This window comes from Sparus aurata, chromosome 20 (assembly GCF_900880675.1).
Source record: "Sparus aurata chromosome 20, fSpaAur1.1, whole genome shotgun sequence".
Taxonomy (NCBI): Eukaryota; Metazoa; Chordata; class Actinopteri; order Spariformes; family Sparidae; genus Sparus; species Sparus aurata.
The window spans coordinates 17,311,498-17,333,897 of NC_044206.1; the positions used below are offsets into that span (position 1 = coordinate 17,311,498).

General features: G+C 42.0%; 2 protein-coding genes across 3 annotated transcripts in view; both read right to left on the reverse strand.

Annotated features, from left to right (window-relative positions):
• The window catches only part of LOC115571143 (catechol O-methyltransferase domain-containing protein 1-like), an 81,295-nt gene that overhangs the window by 27,741 nt on the left and 31,154 nt on the right, over positions 1–22,400 (reverse strand). The gene's annotated exons all lie outside the window — the stretch shown is intronic.
• On the reverse strand, positions 3,174–5,845 carry LOC115571141 (zinc finger protein 503-like). The gene is made up of 2 exons (XM_030400248.1): positions 5,208–5,845; positions 3,174–4,754 (listed from the first exon to the last, which is right to left on the reverse strand). The coding sequence occupies exons 1-2, from the start codon at positions 5,460–5,462 to the stop codon at positions 3,327–3,329; spliced, it is 1,683 nt and encodes a 560-aa protein (XP_030256108.1). The 5' UTR covers positions 5,463–5,845; the 3' UTR covers positions 3,174–3,326.

Genomic DNA, 22,400 nt, shown 5'->3' on the forward strand with positions numbered 1-22,400 from the left:
CAAAAGGGTGTTAAATTCAGTGCGCGACCACACAAGTGTTTTGACGTTGCGTTTGATGCATCATCCCGATTCGGAAAAGGTCTGGGGTTTTTTTTTGTACGCTCACGAGGCGATGATGTCCACCAACCCCAACCACAACAGACAGTGCAACACATGGCGCGCAGCTGTGGCAAAAAGTGACCATTTTTTCAAAAACACGATGGGCCAAACTGTGCTGATCTGTCCTCCCCCCCCCCGCCCTTCAGGTGAAAAGGCCATGTGTCTCCTCGCTCACGGCACAGTTCAAAGCAGAACAGGTGGGGCCGCCGCCATTTGCCGCCTCTGTGATTCAACGCGTAGTCACAAAGCCGCCCGAGTGTTTCATCTCCTGACAGTGTTTTACATTGAAACATGTGGGGAAGCCATCCTGTTAAAGATTAATAGACTTCAACGTGCTGGTATGGGATGTACGTGAAGACCCACTGAGCTAGTTAATGTAATAAACAGGGACATACCGATTACTCCGACCCATATGATGCAACATCTGGCCTCCAGAGTGCCTTTAAATTAAGTTAGCGTTCTCTACACTCGAGCATGATAAAGATTCATACTGTTGGCGCTCCAATTTTCACTACATTACAAACTGTTAAGTTGATGCAGTACAGTTTTATTACTACTGACTAAAGAGCAGATTGTCCTCCAAAATGTTGGGCAAATTCAAATTAGATTCAGATTTCTTGGAATAAGCTTATTTCTCCCACTTAAAACATCCGTACGACGTTAACGGAAAGTTGTCATTAGACACCGTTTACCACAGCAGCATATCTTTTCTCTGTGTTCATGTATAGGTGGTTCCTGTCCAAGTTAACAAGGTCGATCAAGAGCCCCAAATTTAGTTTCCTACTGGGTAAAACTGGTCAGCACATCTTAACTTTAGAGGGACTCTAAGACTTCACTTTAATCTCCTGTTTTTAGCACTTAAAAGCCATATGTAAACATGTAGCATCTGGTCAATCACACACAATAAAGGAGCTGTACACAGATGTAAGGACGTCTTTTCAAGTGCGCGTTAATGCAAAGTACAGTCAACATTTATGGCATATTTTACGACATTGTTATTCATTATAAATCAGCCTCTGCTTAGACAAATACATTAAAAAGATATATATCCATGTATAAAATGAGTTAGCATATTTTTTTACTTCTTATAAACCTCGGTTGAGGTTAAGGAACTTTAAGTTTTCTGAACTAATATTTTTTTTAAAATAATTTTTGAAAGTGCGGGTTTCTGTTAAACATGAGCAAAATATAAAAATGAACTATTAATGAATAAAAACAAGATTGTTACACATAAAAAAAACTTCACATTTTACAATCCAAGGCTTACTAATTAATCATTCTGTCCACTCTCTTCGAATTTCTCTCTTTGTGTGTAATGAGACTGACTTGTGTAACTTCTTGTATAGAACATATTCATATTATAAAATCTTTCACTTGAAAATTCGCTTTTTATAAATAAAAAAACGGGATTGTTACACACAAAGAAACTCTAAACTTTAAATAGCAAATCTTGGATTGTAAAATGTCAAGTTTTTTCATGTATAACAATAGTTAGCAGTCAAATAGTCCACATGTACCAAGCACACACTCACAATAATCCAGCAGCTGATGCTATAAAATCAAAGCCACTGAATAATTAATATACGGGTTTCCTGCACGGGAGGCTGCCTGGATTTACGCTGCAGTGTCACACATCAATTAAAACGTTGAGGACTAACGTTCAAAGACCTTAATCCTATTTGTTCACATCGTGTTGATGGGCTGTTTTGTAAATGGAAAAAAAAGGAAGATTCATCACATATGGTCCACCCTGTGCTTCATGGCTGACTGGCTTGCGGTGCTGAATTGTGGGTTAGGGGGCTTTATTACCATCTATCACTGAGCCGTGTTTAGGTCTCATCTACATGAGGGATGGCAGGATTTGATGAAAATGACATCTGACTGTTAATGATGGTGATTTTATTGCTGGAGAACAGCCTGATTTACTGAGGATGGATAATGACACCATTGGCTTGATTTAGTTGACTTGTTTTAAAAGGGGGCTGATTAAATAGTTTAGGCCTCGCTGTATTTCATGCTCTCTCCGCCTCGTGGCTTCATTACGGCGATCACAAAAGCTGTGGAAACGTCCCACATCTGGTGTCATCGTAAATCTTTGTTTAGCGAGGCCCCTCGCTCATATCAGCGGCTCGTTTGTCTTCGTTAATGAGACGATAATCCATGACCTCGTGACTGAGAAGATTCGGCGTGTTTTGTCGAGCACGAGAGATGATGCACACACACACACACACACTGTACATACTGTAGCTACAGCACCACGATCTGTGAGTGTTTTGAGCTTCTTCTCATGAATATGACAAAAACATGCATGCTGGAAGCTCCATGGCTATCATCTCTCATTAATTATTAATATATGCTAAGGTTTTACAGTTGTATAATTAGTTCTCCATCTTAAAACCCATTATCAGCCTCAATGACACCAAAACACAAAAGCAAAAGGTGTGAATAATATGAAAGGAGTTAAATTTAGCCATGGCTGTTCATAATAAAATTAAAAAATATATATATTTTTATGTGCATTTACAAGCAAATTAAATAAATTAATAATATATATTTGATAAAAAACAACAACAGTAACTTTCATTAGTACAGCCAAACTAATACCTTAACATACAATTAAAAAAGGAAGACAAAAAAAAAAGAGAGATAAATTCCTAAAACATTTTTTGACCTGATTTTCACCTGACCGACAATCACCTGGTGTACAATAATAAATGTCCCTTTCTAAAATTAGAAAACAGACCACTGTAAACAGTTTCACAGCTGTCTGAAGTTTTAAAAAAGAAAAATGCCATCCGGGGTCAGAGCTGGTGCTCCACCAGACGTCTCACTCCCCACAGAAATAAATCAATGACAATTCTGAAGAAGCTGCTCTAATTGATTTTTTCCACGTCAATCATTCTGTCAAATCACTCAGCATTTATCCTCTCCCAGCGAGGCTCTGTTTAATAAAAGCTCTGGATTCAGCATGAGGGGGAAAAAAATATAAAAAATCCACAGAGGTCCCATTTAAATGTGTGTGCACAGCAGGTAACACAACAATCTCTCCTGTGTAAAATAACGCACATTGAGCCTTTTTCAAAGTTATATTATTTTTTATTTTTAGTCACGCTTGAAGCTATCGCAAATAAATACACTGATCCCCACATGGATCCAGTCCCTGCATGAAGTACAATATAAAACTCATTGGGCCTAAATCTCCTTTATAAATGCATAATTCTTTGTCTCTACTGGTATCCTAAGGCCGAGGCTGTCGTCAGTCTTTGTCCATACAAGGCGTACGGGGAGTAGTACGCCCCTGTGGCCGCGGGCACCGGCACCGGAGCCCCGGGTGTGGGCAGGGGGCTCTTTGAATAGGGGTGGTAGCGGCTGCTCAGTCCGAGAGGGTGGTGGGGGGCCCTGAGGGCCAGCGCGCCGGGGCTGCCCGGGCTGCCGTTATGAGGCATGTGCATGTGACAAGCCATGGCGGCGGCGGCTGCGGCGTTGGCGAGAGAAGATGACCCCGGGTACCCAGATATCAACTTCTCCGTGCCGGCGAAGGCCGTGTGAGTCCGCAAGTGGCTGAGGAGCTCGTCTGAGGAGGAAAAGCGCTTATCGCAAGGTCCGTTAGCAGACACCCAGTTGCACACGTGCGGCAGGGGGTCATTGGGCAGCATAAACCCGTAAGGGTACAGGGGGTGTCCGCTGAAAGTCGGGGTGGAGGAGTGCACGCCGTGCAACGCGTGCGTCGGGTACATGAGCGGGTATCCAGACTTGAGCGCGTTGGCGGCCGCGGCAGCAGCAGAGTCATGTGCGCAGTTGGCGCTGGACGCACCGGACAGATGGCTGGAACAGTGGTAGCTCAGGCAGTAGGGGTCCCGACACAGACTAGCAGACATTAGAGACGGAGGAGACGCTCCAGCTAGCGGACTCGTTCCCGCTTTACTGCATCCCAGTGAGCTGGCAGCGGCAAACTGCGCGCTTAAAAGCTGGCTGCTGGATTTGGTGTGGTCAAGGGTCATTCCGTGAGGGAGGAACGGCTGCGGGTAACCTGCATAGGCGCCCGCTAAACTCCCAGGATAGGAAATGCCAGCAGGTGGCAAGGGGAAAACTGTATGACCGGGCTTGTAGGGGGAAACGGGGGCCACCAGTCCGGAGCCGAGGACGGACGAGGACGAGGAGGTCACAGATGGCGAGTCTGATGTAACAGTCTTGGATCCAGATGTGTTCTCCTGGCTGCCATCAGAGGTAATTCCACTTATCCTATGGCTGCCGTTACCCTCCGCCGTGCCGCTTTTATTGCTCTCAGACTCCTTCTTGTCCTCCTTGTCCCCTTTGCCGTCAGCCGGCAGTGGAGAGACGGAGGTGCAGGAGCTGGGGCTGCCTGTCCTGGGGGTGAACGGCTGGCAGGTGGCGCTAGGCACTCGGAAACTGTTTTTATCTCCACTGAGGCTGCTGCTCGAGTCCTTCTTCTCCGACGATTTGGAGTACGGCTTGAAGCTGGATTTGTCGTCGGCTCCAATGTCGCTCATTTTCAGCGGACCGGATTTGGCCTCCTTGTCACTAGATCCGTTCGAGGTCGAGGAGGACAGTTTGGAGGAGGACGGCGGGTCCGGTTTGCCGATCTGCGAGCACGTCTGGGCCAAGAGAGCCAGAGGACTTTTCTTGGCATCCAGCTGTGTAATAAAAACAAAACAAAAAAACAGAAAACACGATGAACACATGAAACACATAAACGCACTCGAACATATCTTTTGGGGTTTTTTTGGCGATTACGCACAGACGAAGCGTCCGCGTAGTTTACGCATTGCGCATAAACTTATGTCGGGATGAAACTAAAAACAACTCCGCGTCTAAGAGGCATGTACAGAGGGACTGAACACACCGAGCTGGTTTATAAACGACATGATAAACACGAGCATCAATTTGCTACAACAAGGTCATTAATTTTCAAAGCGAGTCCAAATCCGACATCGAAAAATCACAGAATTAACAGAATCTTCCTGTCGTCAGTTATTGACCCAGTTTGTCCACAACATCCATCCCATAATAGGGGCTCGGACGTAGAAAATCACCACAGTTTGACAACGTTTATCACAAAATAACCCCCCCAGCTGACGCTTTCTTACCTCGATGGGGCTGATAGGGGTGGACGGTAAAGGCTGGAGATACTCCGGGTGTAAAAGGTGTCCTGCCCGTGCCGTGAGCATTTTCAAAACCTTGATGGGAAGACGACTGGCTTGGCGAGAAGGGTCTGCCGGAGAGACGGAGTTGTGCACGGACTGCTGGCTGATCTTCGCTGCGCCCTTCTCCCCGGAGGAGCAGCTCTCCCACGCTGGATTCGTGCTATTTCTCAGGACAGAGACCGTGGGCGATGTGCTCATGACCCAATTCTCTTGGAAATGGCTGAGAAATACATGTGGAAGGGTTAAAAAAACAAAGACAAGCCAACGTCACGCGGGTAAAGCCTTTTTCTTGTTGTTGTTGTTGCCAGAGGTGCAAAAAAGAAACAACGTTAAATCCTTCAGAGAGACGCGCAGTGTGCGAGAAGAAGAATCCAGCCGCGCTGCTTCATCCCCGGCGTCGCTCTGACGGTGTGGCTGCGGGTCCGAGAGCGCACTCGGTGTACGGTGGTGGTGGTGGTGGGGGTGATCACTCCGCCTCCTCCTCCTCCTCACTGGATGGAGCAGCGCCTGAATCAGTCCGCCGATCAGAGCCGTCTCCCAATCAAAAAGAGATCCCGAGGTGATCGGAGGGTCGAGTGAATGCGACGCTTGCTCCTCACACGCTTTTTAATTTGGGGAGCTTTTTATTTATTTTTATTTATACGCGTCTGTGCGTAATTGGCACACGGACGCATGCGCCTCTCCAACCGTCCTGTGCGGGTTTTTTGGGGGCCAACAAGCGGAGTAAAAATGACCAAAAACACCTCTTTATGTCAAGTGAGAACACATTTTAATTAACGTTTTTTTCTTCTTCTTCTTCTATTGAGCTGTTTTATCGCAGGATATTTGGCAAATCGGCACCTTTGGCTACAATATCGCACATTCACACTCCAGCTAATTTTCTTTGGATAACTACACAGCAATTAGAGGGAATCAGCCCATCTGATTGCCTTTTTTTTCTCTCTCTCTCCTTGCGAAGAGACGACAGTGACTCACTTAATGAACAACTATCTCCGCTCAGATATCCATCGGCATGTTTCACATTTTCTGCAAACTTTCTCCCCCTCAATCACGCAGCTCCCCCCTCCTCCTCCCCTCCCCGCGTCATCTGTCACTCCCCCCTGTCCCGCACGCCAGTTATCTGTCAGCTGTCTCGCTCGCTTCTCTTTTTTTTCCCCTTCCCCTCGCCTTCTCTTCAGTCAGATTCAGGTCAACTATTGTAAAGTGAATCCAGAAGAGAAGAGAGGAGAGGAGAGGAGAGGAGAGGAGAGGAGAGGAGAGGAGAGGAGATGTGTCTTCTTCCCTCACTCCTCCATCATAATTTGGGGGCCCGTTAGTGCGCAGTCTGCTCTGGTAAAACTCAAATATAAAAAAAATAAATAAAAAAAAACTTGCGACTTGTTTAATTGGAGATAAGCTTTGAGGCATTTTTCCACAGCCCCCCCCCCCTTTTCATTCCGCTGCAGACATTTGATAGCATATAATTCTTTTTTTTTTTTGGTCTTGGAAATTAAAAATATTCCTCCACATTTCCGCCAGAGTAGAGCCAACAAAAAAGAAAGAAAAAAAAATCTTTCTCTTTATTCCAAGAGCGCATTTAAAAAAAAAAAAAAAAACCCTCTTGTGGCTGCCATTAATCATTTAAAGCTTCCACATTTCTTCCCATCGAAATAGACCCACTTATCTTATTACTCAATAGCCTATAAATGTCTTGCTGATCAGGCGAAAGTTAAACATATGCAAGTGTTTTTTGATTGATAACAGGGGGGCTGTTTTCGGCAACGGCTGTCAGGCTCTGACACGGCGCTTTGAGTTATTAGGGCAGAGAAGGGCGACCATAAATTTCGACCGTCAGGCAAAAACTCCTTTATTGTGGACGTGATGGATGGCGCGCCGCCGCAGACACCAAATTCTCGGCTTTATCCTTAAATGGCTGCACATTTCTTTCTTCTTCTTCTTTTTTTTTTTTGTCGTCGCCGTAATTCATTACTTTTAAACAGAAAAAAAGCTCCAAATCTCCCCCGATAGTATTTCACACAAGGACACGTTTATGAATCACCCGGAATCCACGCAAATACAAGCGTTTACAAGCGGCGAGGGGGCCCGGTCCCCCCCCCCCCCCCCCCGCCCAAATTGAAGGAATGGCTCCTAATCCGGGCTGTACCGTTTAAAGATTAATAATGAATATTTTCCATTAAAGGGCTCATTCATGTTTTTTTTCTTCTTTAAAAACGTGCACCAAGTCAAACTTTTGCAAGTAGCATAAATTAAAGGGGCAAAATGAACTTTATTTTGATATTTACAATATTAATGAGTTAATGATACAAACTCAGAGATATCTGTCTTCTCCATGAGTGAATAAACAAGCTGTTCTCTGTGGAAAATAATCTCCCCAGAACACTGTTTGAAGTGAGAAAGGTGGCGGGGTCCGCCACATATAAACAAAGCAACGCAGTTTAAAACTGTGTTGTTCTTTCAGGTCAGTGTATCAGTTTATTCAGCCATGAAAAACAAAGAGTTGGTTTATGAAGATCTTCCTCTTCCCCCGAAACTGCACCGTGAATCTTTAAAGGAGCAACACGTAGTTTCGGGAAAACTCAGGGAAGGCATTTCTTTGCATCATTTCCTAATTTATATCGTTAACTCAGATGAATGTTTTTCCATAAGTGAATAAACAAGCTGTTCTCAGAGGAAAATAGGGTCCCCAGAACACCATTTGAAGCTAGAGAGGTGGCAGGGTCCGCCACATACAAAGAACATGTTTGAACATGTTTGTTATTGTTGTTTATTGAGGGTTTCTCTTTTCTGATTAAATTGTATTCCCCTAAAAACTAAACAGTGCACGTTAAAGTTTCCTTATCGAGCACAATAGACTTTCTATATGCAACCTTTTCATCACCTAACAATGACATGGAATGTTTTCATTGGACACATTTTCATTGCTGATCCTTAAAAAAAACCAAAAAACTTTAATATACAATTTTGTGTTAAGCATTACACTACTGGCTATCGACTGTCCTTTTATTTATTTACGGTTGCTCTTGGTCAAAAGAAAATACAAGATGATCAACAACACACAGGGGAAATGGTAAACACTGTATAGGTCGGCAAAAAAAACTAGTTTTGCTTCTTCAAGTGTTTTCTTCAAATGTATTCAGGCTCAAATCTAAATGAGCCAAACCCTCGACCTGCCCGCCGCACAGTTTTTATGTACGACGTCGCTTGTCTGTGCGGATAAACACCTTAAATGTGTGTCGGAGCCGACTTCACAGTTTGTCTGCGGAGTTGATAAAAAATTGAGAATAATGGCAAAAGAGTCACAGTGACAGGACCCTGTTGTATAATGTATAACTGTATAATGCGTGTTGTATAATTCAGCTCCTCAGCCACTACGGGCTTGATTAAACAAGTTCATGCATGTGATACGATAGTTCTGTCATTTTTCACACAGTGTTGAACTCCGTTGTTCTGTGAAATGACAACAGATCTCATGATGATTCCCCCCAAAAATATGAAAGAAAGGGTCGCACATCACGAAACACTCACATTTCGGTTGTTTATGTGGTTCGCATCACAAAGGTTAAACACTAACAACACAGGACCGTTTTCACAGTGATTGACATGTACAGGTTCATACACAAGTACATAGTTAGTACACAGCTGCAGCTGGAAGGAAGCATTTAGGAACCAATCAACTTTGTCATGTGGTTCTAGAAACAGCGACCAATCACATTGTATAGTTCAATCTGATTTAAACTCCATTAGATCCAATATGAATATGAATCTTCATAGATCTCTGTTTTTGTCCATCGTAAGACCACAAAGTAAATGACTATAAAGGTACATAGATTACAAACAGTCCTATTCTTGAATTTTTGTGAGATCTTTTCATTTCTAGACACTTTGGAGGTTCCAAGCGACATCTGGAGATTTACCCAATAGGCATGGAGCTAAGCCACTGCTCCAGTCTTATTATCCTGTCCGTAGATCTCTTGGGCCCGCACGTGCACATTAAAAAACACCACAAAACTGACAAAAACTCAGGTGCAAGAGCACTTGACATATAGCTCTCGAAAAAAAAGGATATGGTCGATAAATGCGGCATTATAATGTCTAGCAAATGGAATGAGAAATTCCCCCCTCGACATGACATGAAAATTCACCTTGTGGCAGGCGGCGCGGGGCGCACCACGTCAGCAGCCAGACAGGCCGACTGGATCTGACAGGTAAAAAGGGGAGATGATGGTTAGAAGGTGCTATTGTTTCATGCCGCTTTCTTGACCTGTCAGGTCCTGGCACAGAGGCCTGGATCGAGGACCTCCTTGTCACATGCAAACAGTCTTAAAAGGCCGTTATCCAGACTATGGTGATTGCTCCTGTTTAATTGATTTGCTTTGCACCGAGGCCTGTCACATTAATAATGGTTAAGTACAGCCCCAGTGTGTCACCCAGAGTGGTGCGTCTATCGGGAAATTAACAGCCTTAACTAACTGCTGTCTGTGGAGGCAAGAACTGTGTGATGGTATGAGATGAAACTATGGTATTTATAATATAACTGCTCTCTCGTCAATGTGCAGCACGCTGTACATTTTCCTTTTTCTTGCCCGTATGTATTTTCAGATCTGTTACGGTTTGACCTCTTCATTCAAGTCGCTGAATATATGGCTGTATTATATCCCCATCTCATTACGAGCTACCATCCGGGGTAAAACAGAGAGCTACGCTGACAAGTAAATGGTGCTGAGTGAATAAGACTCAGATTACGCTCTCCAGCACTTCACAGGAGCCTTTGACAGGTTGCAGTAGACATTAAGTCTCTCTGATATTTCTATGACTGACTGACAGGTTGAAATTGCTCCCATCACCTTGATAGCATGGAAATGCACCTTGCATGTGGACTGTCTTTAAAGTGCAGGAAATTAGACTCCAAGTTGAGAGTCGCCTTTCAACCAAATATGACAAGAAAATAGACTGCTTTTCTTCCGCGCCTGGAGGGGGAGAAAAAAAAAAAAAGGCCCCACAGAAGCTGGCACAGAATAAGAGGTTATAGGAGAAAGTGTCAGGAAGTATTACAGATATTATGTGTTTAAGACAGGACGTTTCAGATACTTAGAAGTCATACCCATTCCCCTTCACTACACCCGAGATATTACCCCCCTCCCCTCCTCATCTGTGTCAAAGCGTTGACTTCATTTGCCGGAGCTCAACTCCCCCAGCTGACGCGAGGAACTCGCACTATCTTGCCGGAAGTCAAGACGATGGCAGCACGGCATGACGGGGAGAGTTAGAAAAGTTGAGGTGCAGCCAAGATCGCAGCGGTGAAGGGTCTTTTTCACGTTGTCTCCTCAATTAGTTAAAGCTGGTCAGGAGTAGGAAGTAAAGCCTATGGAGATTATGTGCTGTCGTCCACTTGCCATCAGGTAGGTGAGGATCCTGGCGGGTTGTAGTCATGCTGTAGAGAAGAGTTAACTTCACCTACCCTCCCTGTTAGCACTGGAACCGACAGCTCAATTCAACCTGACAGCTGCCATATTACCGGTACAGAACTTTGTGGAAACTTCAATAAGCAGCAGTCAGACATACTGTACTGTAACCGCTCGTGTAGCAGCTTAAAGGTGCACTGTGTAGTTTTTGGGAAGAAGAAACAGTCTTTATTGATTAATTTTAATGCTTAAAACAAACGAAATAAACAAACTAACTGTCTTTGTTTTCATGACTGAATAAACTGACCTTAAAGGACAACACAGTTTTGTACCGTTTTGTTAATTTTTGGCGGACCCTGCCACCTCTCTAGCTTTAAACAGTGTTGTGGGGAGCTTATTTTCCTCTGAGAACAGCTTGTGTATTCAGTTATGGAAACAGTAAAAGGAGTTTGTATGATTGCCTTATGTATATCTAAATATTATCTTTCTGCTATTCCAAAACTACACAGTGGACCTTTAAGTAAAAAAAGGGTGCAATCATGATTATTTCTGATGACCATTAAAGCTTCATTTAATTATTTTTTTTATTATCAACATTTCATTTTCAAATTAGAAAATGGTAAAACAATGCCAACTGAATGTTTTCAATTGGCTTGTTCTGAGCAACAGTCACAAATCCCTAAAATATTCATTCTGCAAGCATATAAAATAGAATAAAGTTTGCTGTTGCTGTTAAAAATTGCTGTTGATACATTTTCTGTCCATTCGTTAGTTAACCAGTTGTCACAATCCCTTTGGTTATTGAATCTATGTTATGTTAAAGCTGTTATTGATAGCATTCAGCTACTAAACGTTATATATTGTTAATGCTAGCTAACGGTGATACCTTTAACGCTAGCTAGCTAGCTAACGATGGAGCAGGACAGTTTTGCTGGATGCATACTGTAAAATCAGCAATAAAAAAAAAAAATTCTCCATAAACTGGCAACTACCAAGACTCTTGATTGCTGATGAAACACAGATACCACATGATCCTTGTTAGAAGCTGGAACCAACAGTGACGTAAACAAAACAATCATTTGAAATGTATTAATCACATGACAATAATGTTTTTAAAGCTTTTATTCTGCACCTTTCCTCAAGCTCTGTACATGTTTCATTTCAAAAAATGGTTTGTCTGCATCTAAATGTGATCAATAATACCTTTAAAAGACAACACACATGCAGCACTGGATGCCGATCCCCCACGTTTCCATGTCTAGATTTAATTTATGGAGCCTAAGCCGGGGTGAAAATGTACAGGTAGCGTGTTATGACACTGGAAGCACTGTGCAGGTCGGGATGAATGTCTGTGATGGGCAGATTATTCAGACTAAAGTAGGCCTAAAGAATGATCTTGTCACATTTCACAGGCAGGATTAGGGGATACGCAGGAGGAGCGCTTCAGTCAGGAATTAGCGTCATGTGGTCGGCTGGAGACAAGCATGCGAGGTATTTGCCGAGACAGGGCTTGGACACTTACTGCTCCATTTGTCTACTTAGTGATCAAATACCGAGGTTGATGGTTATGTCTCTGTCGTTTGTAGTTTATGTGATACATGTTCATCTGTGTGTGTGAAAATTGTTTGGATTTCAGAGACCAGAACAGCCTGTGGCCATCCAGAACCAGGTTCATTCTACTTTCTTTTCATAAAACCACCAAATGAAATTATACATATAAACGTGCAATAAAGGATCGGGCAACGACAAGATGCCATCTTGACGTGTAGCCCATGGCAGCACCTTCTATATTTGTGGCTTTGCATTTTAAATGGTAGTGCGTGTGAGTGTCTCCAGGCTATCAGAGTGAGCTATTACCACGATGATTGAAAGAGTGAGGGAGTGCGTAGAGCTAAAAGACAAAGTAGAAGAGGCCTGACAAATGAAATCAAACTTCATAAGACCTGCCAGTGGTGTCAGTTGTTATCCATATCTCAAGCGCATTATGGTACTGCAACGCAGCGTACTGCCTTCTCATCTGTCGGCTCAAATTCATCACGTTCTCGACTGTTTCTTTTAAGTCACAAGTGTCAGTGTGAAGAGGAGCCTTAATTGACACATGAGTGGCACAGACGTGGACCGCTGCCTTTATTTTGGTGCCAAGAAGGGTTGTGTTGTTTTGATGAGCTATTATTGGCAGAAGCCAGTAGCAGATAGCAGTCGGCCTGGAAATGGGAAGTGACATCAGACAGAGAGGAGCTTGTCATTGTCTGCAGGCGAGTTCAATCTCGCTGTAAGTTTGGAACAGCCTGTTGAAATGTCACTCAGTGGGCTTTCTTATCTCTGCGAGAGGAGAAATTTGGGTTGATTTGGCGAAATTTTTGCTGGAATTATTTAGACATTAGCCATCTGGGATTTTGAATAGCTAAAATAAGTCGGCGTGGTTTCAAAGAAGATTCTTTCTGGTAAATTAGATTCATTATGTCGAAGAGAGAAAGCTATCACAAGCCCCCAGACCTCCAATGTTGCACATTTCATATCTATAACCGCAAATTTGCTGCAGTGTTTCTCAACATATTACTATATTTCTTCATCAAATTTCAGTGGAAGTCTGATTCTTTTTGTTGATGTGAATTTGTTGTCTTGTCATGTCCTTTGTCCAGCTATTTTCTCACTGTCTTGGTTTGGTCTTACTCCCGGGAGATATTTTAATCTCAATATGACTTCCATGTTACATAAAGGTTATATACAGTATATTTCATAGAATGGGGAAAAAGTTTATACAACCACAAACCATATATTGTATACAGTATGAGGATTGAGGAAAACAGGACACAAATGTAGCAATATGTGGCTGATATAGGTCAGTCGAATGAACAGTGGTAATCTATTCATTGTATCTTAAAAATGCTAAACTAGGAGTGATAATGCCAACCATTATACCTGCATGTGTTAGCACTGTCATCGTCAGCATGAGCTTAAAATATGAACAAGTAAAATGGTATTTAGCATGGATAGATACCACTAGAGCTGTGGCTAAGGTGAAAAAATACTGTGTATCTGTGTGTAATTTCGGTGGACTGTCTCTTTAATATGATTTGAAGACCGGATTGTGCTCGCCATAACAACTAATGTAAACTGTTGTACTTGATACCATAACCAGCTCTACGAGCACATCTGGCATTTATAACGGGAGCGAATCAATGAGGCGCCTGTAACGTGTGGCTCAATAGAAGCACTTCTTAATCACAAGTTGTCCTCTAATATTCACCCGGTTGTAGTACGGGGAAAATAAATAGCTCTCGGAGCACTGCATCTTACTGTACATTGATCACGAGCACGAGACCCCAGGCAACAATGCACAAAAGAAAAATGGCTTCCTTATTTTCACTCATCCGAGGCTTTGTGCAGCCCTTAATAGACAGAATCAGAATGTCTGCTGTGGTGTTGCGGGCTTTATGAGACCATTACCGCTTTTTATTGTGTATCCCTGGACTAATGGCTTTCTATAGTCCCTCTGATTTACGGCCTGTCAGCTGTGCTGCTGTCCATTAGAATGGGAGGGTTGACATCAAGCCAGTCGTTGAAGTGCCCACTGTTAAAAAAAATAAGGAAGTCATGTCTCACACACAGACGCCAGTACTCCTGAAACCCTCTGTTCCAAAACACATTCACAGCCGCTTGTTTTCCACACTGTTTTTGTCTTTTCATACTTCATGAGCAATATACCAAGTCATTTACTGCAGACAAATGTTACACTGTTTGACGTAAATGACACATGTCTACGGTAGGAAAAATAAAAGTCTGTCAAATCCATTAACATGCACCAACACTTCACTCTGGAATCATCTGCATGAAGCTGTGTTTTTACGAGGGCTTTATTATGGAGCGTAAACTGTGGTCCTAGCACTTACCACATCATTAAATATTAGTTTGTCATTAGGGTTTTATTTTCTGCTTTGATTTTGCAATGCTTTATGGGTTGGATGGTGTCCTTTAAGTAAAGCACTGTATGAGTCACTCAACACATCAGATGAGGACTATTGGTGCTGACATCCCTTATACCTGGCAAACACCATTATTAAAGTTTATTTTAGCACGGGTCTTATTTTCACAGTTAAAGCTGCAATTCTATCAGTAACAATAACATTGTACATACCAGAATAAGTGGTCAGACTCTGTAATATTGTGGTATGAACAAAGGTCAATAAATCAGACAATCATACAGATTTTGCTTTATTTCAAAACTATATTTCTTGGGATTTCTGTTTTTATTAGATGGAGAAACCATATAAGTGGCAGGAGAGCAAGAAACTGGTGATGAAGCTGTGATTAAATGTTCAACATCTAAAACCTTGAGGCCGTGATCAGATTTGAAACAAAACACAAAAGTTAGCTAAAATTATATTATAACGGGAAAAACAAAGGTGAATGGAAAGTTATGACCTGAAGTGTTGGTTGCAGCTGTTTACAGACCAGCATCCTGTTTCAGCTTTGACCTACAATGCATATTGTTATGTATGCCATGGTATGAAATATGTAAATCTGCCATGTTTATGTTCCATTGATCTTCTTATCCATTGATCTGCTAAGGATAAGAAGTTTCAAAGTTTAATTGCAGCATGCTTTATTTGAAACAATTAAGACTGCAGTCAGCCCTGGCTTCTGATTGGTTAAAAGGAATAACATGCTGCCCCAGGGCTCGTTAGACGTGTAGAATATTTTGCTATCATTTTTTATCGTGTATTTGAAGAAAAGTTCTCAGTAAACGGTTAAAAGAAGAACTTGGACTTTTTGTTGAAGCGCATGTCTACTATATGCTTGGACTCCACAATGTTTCCTCTGACTAAAATAGTTTTTACTCTGACCATCTGCCTGTCAGTGTTTTTCGGGCAGTCTAAATTGTTTTTAGCAATGTAGCTGACTTTGCTCTCAAATTGTTTTAATTACTTTGGTGAGTTTTCATGAAAGATCTGATGGACACGATGGCCAAAACAAAGAAAATAAGACTCATAAAAGAGCAAAATAAGAGAATAAAATTGTAATAATGTGAAATCATCCTTTAATGCGTCAGTTTGTGTTCTCTCTGAGAGCAAATCTGAAGGGAGAAAACAGGGACTAGACAAGACTTATCCAGAGATTTTGACATTTGATAGCAGGAAAAGCAAAGGCATAACTCATTTAACATAACTCATTGGTTGCATCCCATTTTGGTGGTCCAGTTAGAGGGTCCTGCTATTATACATACTGACACAGCTTACCGTGACACTTAATGGCATGGAGCCGTTATTGATTTAATTATTTTCACCTGTGCTTCTACTGCTAATCAGATCAATGTTTAAATTCTTACAAGAGAAGACCTGGATGATGGTAAATTCAGACAAATCAGGGGATATTTCTCAAAATCAAAAATGCAAAGGTCAGAGATAAGACTGAGAAGTGTACCTGCACTCTGTTACTGTTGCCTGCCAGGACGAGCACATGCAGACAAACAGGAAGGAATGTTTAATTTAAAGGGGATCGTAAATGGATCACCATACGAGAAAGCCACCTCAGACTTTTATCTCGGTTGGCTCTTGCATGACCTTTTATACCGCATTTTTTTACATGTACAGCCGGACTTACTTTAAAGTCTGCTGATTTGAAGAACAGTGCTCTTACCCCCACCCGATAATCTGTCCCGAATCTTCCATAAACCTCACTTTATTAGCTCATACACAAGGATCATCCATGTGGCATTAGAGCGGAACATTTTTTTTTAACCGTGACAATTTAACTTCCTTCAGATGTTCAGTAAAGGAAATCACGTCGAACAGAAACGCGCTGTGCAGTTGCTGATACATAATTAGCGAAATGCGCTCTGAAAACCCGCAGATACCTCGTCAATATGTCGCTGTCTTTCACTAATTGTTCGCGGTGCATCAGAGCCACAGGCGGGGGTTAGGCAGGTGATCCCTGACGGGGGCGGAGCCGGTCCGCTTCACATAAAATCAATTCTGGCCTTTGGTGTTGGCAAGCCAGCGGGGTCTGGGTACGAGGAGGGGGAACACATGTCTGACACCTCCTGACTTTTTCATGAGGTGGTGTTTGAAGTTTTTTAAACCCCCACAGAGGATTCTTGGGGCGATGAATATGAAAAGGGGGTGCAGCTTAAAACTCAGGCTCATATTATCATCAATGACGACCGTTACCTACTTTGAAGGGGGAAAAGTCAAATGATTTGATTTTGATGCACCTAAGTTGGTAAGTAATTCTAAAAACCTGGAAGAATTACCAAGAATATCAACCTTGAGGAGCTAATTTATTTAAACATCGCCGTAATGATTCCTCGCTAATGGCGTGTGTTTTCTTTCATGATGGACGTCCTTTCATTATAAGCTGCTCTTAAGTCGTCCTTGTCTCGAGTGGTTCTGTTCCCCTCTCTGTTCACGCGCTGCGGCGGGCACAAAGAAGAAGAGCATGACCTCAGAGCATCTTTTGTTGCGGAGGCAGTGGAGGGTAGTGGCTGTGATTCATGTGATGGGGTGAGGAGGTGTGGTAGGTACTGAGGAGGGTGGGCCGACAATGACAAGCTTGAGTTCTGCAGTCCTGGTGGTCCTGTCTTTCAGCTGCTCTTACAATAACTCTACTCTGGCATTCTCTAGAGAAAGTCTGATAGTAACATGTTCATCTCCGACTATGTGAGTGTGTTTGACATGTGTTTACATGACTGAAGTCTTCATAGATATTAGGGCTATGATGATTTATTAATTAGTTATCAGCTAACAACTATTTTGATAGATGAATCAATCAGTTTTTGGTCATTTTTTAAGAAAAACTGCTCAAAATTTTATGATTTTAGCTTCTTAATATAAAATATTCAGTTTGTTTCCTTTCTATTACAGTAAATTTAATAACTTTGGATCGTGGACAAAAGAAGACATTTGAGGACGTCACCTTGGCCTTTGGTCTGAGGGCCACAATTTTCACAATTTGATGACATTTAATTGGCGTTTCCAATACTGGCATCAACATCGGAGCAAAACTTATTATGAGCCAAATCTTAAAGTAAAACAAGTTTGATGGTATTTTATTCCATTTCACCTGGCGTAAGCATTTCTCCTAAAAAGACCTAAACCAACAATGAGCTGATCTTACTGTGTGTATTTAAAGCCTGATTATAGCCTACACCGTTGCACTGGGTGACATCAGTGTCATCATCATCATCATCTATGTTCTTTCATTACTGAGAACATGGCAACTGTAGTTTATATCGGGTCAATACCACAAACACCATCCTGCTGCTGTAAACACTCGCTGGGGCTACAAATGTGTATTAATCCGCAGCTGAAAATAGTCCCAACAAATGTACTATATATACACTGCTAAAAACTACAATGTCCTGAATTATTTTAACAACCAAACAATATATTTGTGAGCTGCTTGAAACAGACCACAAATGAGGTAGGAAAGTTGCCATCAACTATTGAGAGATAAACTACGGATTTCCTTCTTTTGGTGAGATTTGGTGACACTAACATGTTTTAAAATAAATTGTTCTGCCACTTTTCTTTTGTGCTCAACTTTAAAAAAATGTCCTTAAACTTTCATTGAATATTGTTCATAAAATAACTGGATAAATAAATTGAGTATAATTTGTTTTTTTCCTGTTATTTGTACCCTGATATCTTGTACGTGACCTTTCTTTTTAAACATAATTTTGCTAAAAAATTAATGATTAACTTGACACATGCACAAAGTACATTTGAAACACTGTGCAAAAACGTAAGTTCTTCTTCATCTACTGATTAATGATTAACGAATGAATAATTTGAATGACTTAACACCTCCACATTAATATTTTCACACTTATTGGCTGAACAAATGAATTAATATTTCAAGACAGCATATATTATTTTCAAGAATCGTGGAAATCAATCAACCAGCATGAGTTACTATCACTCAAAGCAGCTCTTAACCCAGTTGCAAACAAAACACTTTTTTAAAGAAATGTGCATCTGCTGATTAATTTCTAGTATTTTTCCTCAAATTATGTTTTTTTTCCAACCTCACAGTAACTGACAGACGTTACATTGAGCAGTGCTCCAAATCCTAGGAAGTGTCATTTGCTGACTTCCTCTAACAGATGCTGGTGCTCGTCTCAGAGAAGTGCAATGTCCTGGATCTAGTGGCGCTGCCATATAACTGCTGTATAAATAGATTCCTATGACAGAGCCATTCATCTCCAGCCATGAACACATCAACATTAAAAGACAGCTCGCCGAGACCTCTGCGCTTGTTAGGGCAAGATCAGCAGTCCAGATGCCCAGGATGTAAACTCGTGAAGGGAAGATTAATTTATCTGTCATCCCTGCCTTTGACAGTAGTTATAAATCTGATTTAGCTGTTGAGCAGAGGCCATGAAGAAGGGCAGTTGGACATTAAGATTTCAAAGGAGTGATATCAAGAGGACTAACTCGTGACTCATGGCCTGCCACAGTCGGGTCAAAAGTTCTTGTGGGATGTACAGTGTGTGTGGTGTGATGTTTCGCAACTTTCAGAGAAAAGAGGGGCTTCTACTCATCCCTTCTTCCTTGTACTATTTTCAAAATGGCGGCAGTCATGTGAGGAGCCTCGGACAAAAAGCAGGCACAGGGTGTCAAAGAAGCTATTTACTGGTAGATGGATGGGAACAGGCGATACGAGGTGGTCACATCCTGTGACCATCTGCACGGGAGTCATGCTAGTTATTCAGATCGGACACAGATGCTCGGGTATAACATGAGCCTCTATGCAGATATTTGGATGCGTGACAAAATGTTTAGTGCCACAGTTCACGGAGTGTCAAGTGGACTTGTGACGTGCCAGCGTTTCCTACAGGTTCATTTGTGTTTCTCGCTAAATAGCTGCTTTCATTCATCGGTGTGAACTCCCACTTTTCATCTTTAACGAAAAATCAACCATCCCCTTTAGAACTTCAGATTTATCAATGTGAACTCACAGTATTTTTCCGTTTTTGTGAAATTAACTTCATCCTCTTCAGAGCTACTAATTTTTAAGCCATCTATACTTCCTTTTTTCTCAACCTAAACCTATCAGAGGGTTAAAGAAACTCTGAGGCGTTTGCTGACACTGAAATGATTCTGTGCATAACACACAGCTTTAAGATGCTTAAGGTGGGGATAAAATGTCATACCACATTAAACAGCTAAATGACCTGATCACAGCGCTGTGGAGGTGTAGCGTGGGTGGGTGGGGGCGACACATGATGATGAATCTCTTCCTTTGAAGCCCTTTTCTTTTCAACGTGTCTATGTTGCTTTCACTCAGATGAAACCGCTCTCTTTGTATGGTAAACAAGACGGTTTTGTGACGGGAACAAGGCCTGAATGGAGGTTCTTCAGGGAGTCTATTGTTAGTGCACATATGTATGTCAAACGGGAGGGCACTGAATACGCCGGGCAGTCCTATGTACTTACATGGTTGTGTAATGTAGTCTGCAGCAGCAACAGAAAGTGTATATTCACTCAAAAACATTTCTATATCTTTCTTGCTATTTAATGATTAATATTACAACATATTTCCCCATGTTCATGCCAAAAATAATATGGTAATATGAGTTCAGACACCCCTAAAGCGGACCATACTATTTCTTATACATGATGTTACTTGACATGTCTCTTTTGCCTGCCTCACTCCAATCATTGCAGTGGTTCATGTCCTGGAGATGAAATGGTGATTGCTGTAATATAATAGTTTAGCTAACTTAGTACACTTCTGGGTTTACAGATGAATGCTAACGGTAATTGGTTTCTAACATTTAAATAGCCTTAAATGACAGGAAAACAAACGTTGGCTTAGTTTGTGAAGTCCTAGGGGAAGGCTAAAACTGCTAAAAAATGCTACAACTCAGTATAACATTAGCACAGTCAGCAAAGATTCATAAAGTCAAGAAACTGACTCTATAAAGTAAAAATCTAGTGTCAGCTAAAGTTGTCACAATACAAGAATTTTAAACTTGGATAGAATACTTATAAAAATTTACCACAACAAAATGCAAAAAAAGACCTAGACACACAAAAAAACAACATATCAAACCTACTAAGTGCTAAGTGCTAACCAAGTATCAATAGTTTTGAAAACCCTTGTAGCTGCTAGCATTAGCAAAAATCTAGTCATACAAGAACAGGTGAGGCTGTCGCTGCAAAACTGGACTGTAATGAATAAAGAAGACTGTTATTTGTTTTGAAACGTTACATAGTCTTCCTTTCATGCAGTTACATGTAGGCAACTTATAATGGAATATTTTTACATTGAGGTACTGCTACTCTAACTTAAGCAAATGATTAACTGCTTAGTAAACCACTGGTCTGCAGTATGAAATCAAAACACATTTTTCATCCTCTGCTCCAGTAACTTACAGTGTGACTCTTAATAAAGTACATTTCAGTGGGCTCCTCTCTCTGGTAAAGTCCCATACATTACAGTGCAAAGTAAGTCATAGCGGACTGAAGTGAACCTAATTACATTAATGATGGCATCAATTACTCCGCTGGTGTGGTTTGGCCACCGTGGTGCATTTTTCCCTGAGCTGTGGCACGGAGGACAGTGGGAATTTTGACATGTCAAAGCGTACAGGGCCAGAAGCAGGATTAATGGCCGCCTGCCTGCGTCCAAGGTCCTTCAGCTGTAATTGCAAGCAGAATCTGACTCTATGATCTCAGCAGTGGTATGCAACATGCCAAAACAGCCTGCTTTTGACAGATTACCTTCCTGCAGTAATAACTTAAGCACGTTCGTTCTCTCAAATTAGACATCGCATGCCTCCCACACCACAAAACAGGAGCGACGGCTTCTTTCCACCTCCTCGGAGTATATATCTTAGTGTGCATTTCCCTGCTCTGACAGATCTGAGTTAAAATCAGTTTTAAGTTGACAAAATCTGCTTTTGTTGGCCGTATCTTCACCTGCACGTTGACAAGTGTTGGGAAAATAATATGTTTTGAATAAAAGATGTAACATTCGTCTCTTGCAGATTTGAAGTGTAGACCTAATGAGAAGCTTTCGGAGAATCGCGCTTTACAAACGTCTTCGGGGGCCGCTCTCCAAGCCTGGGCAGGCATAAATCCCACTGTGGTTCACTCTCTCATTCTCTCAGTTGATAGTTTGTGTCCAGCCTCAGGACAGAGGGACTCCTATGTGCTGCTCTGTGGTGGGTTGTGTTCTCTGGAGCAGTTAAAAGCCTGGCAGCTCCACCCCATGACTGTCCAAACACAGTCGACTCTAGGCATCCACATCAAACAGAGCTCTCTGCGAAGCCCATTGGAAAGCTAACCATGGGGTGCTGCGCTTATTTATTTATTTTCCACATATAAAAATGTGTCTGGCTGCAGAATTTATTTTGCATTTTTTTTAAAGCAAAATTCCCCCATTTGTGCTTGTAATTGACAGGACAAAGCTGTAATTGAAGAGCGGCTCTGACACCACACCCGGTTCTGCTCAGCTCTTCTGGATAAAGTGGAAAGGCGAGATTCAGAGCGAGTAACAAGAAAAGACAAGTCAGTGAAAGATCCTTTCAGTCTGCTCCTCGGCGGCACTCACAACGGACATGTCGGAGCGAAATTAACTTTCTTGGCAATGCGGGTTTTTAGCGTGCACGCACTGCAATCGCTTATTCATCCTGCCTCGAGATCCTTTGACACTGACGCTCGGGGGGTGGATGCTTATGTGAAAATGTAAATAAACTTTGGAGGAGCTTTGGGTCAGTGCGATGAAA

Bases quoted from the DNA above. Each gene is read 5' to 3' on its own strand.
- LOC115571141 (XM_030400248.1), bottom strand. From the start codon at position 5,462: ATGAGCACATCGCCCACGGTCTCTGTCCTGAGAAATAGCACGAATCCA. The intron at 4,755-5,207 runs GTAAGAAAGCGT...TTTATTACACAG, and splicing joins CCCCTATCAGCCCCATCGAG to CTGGATGCCAAGAAAAGTCC.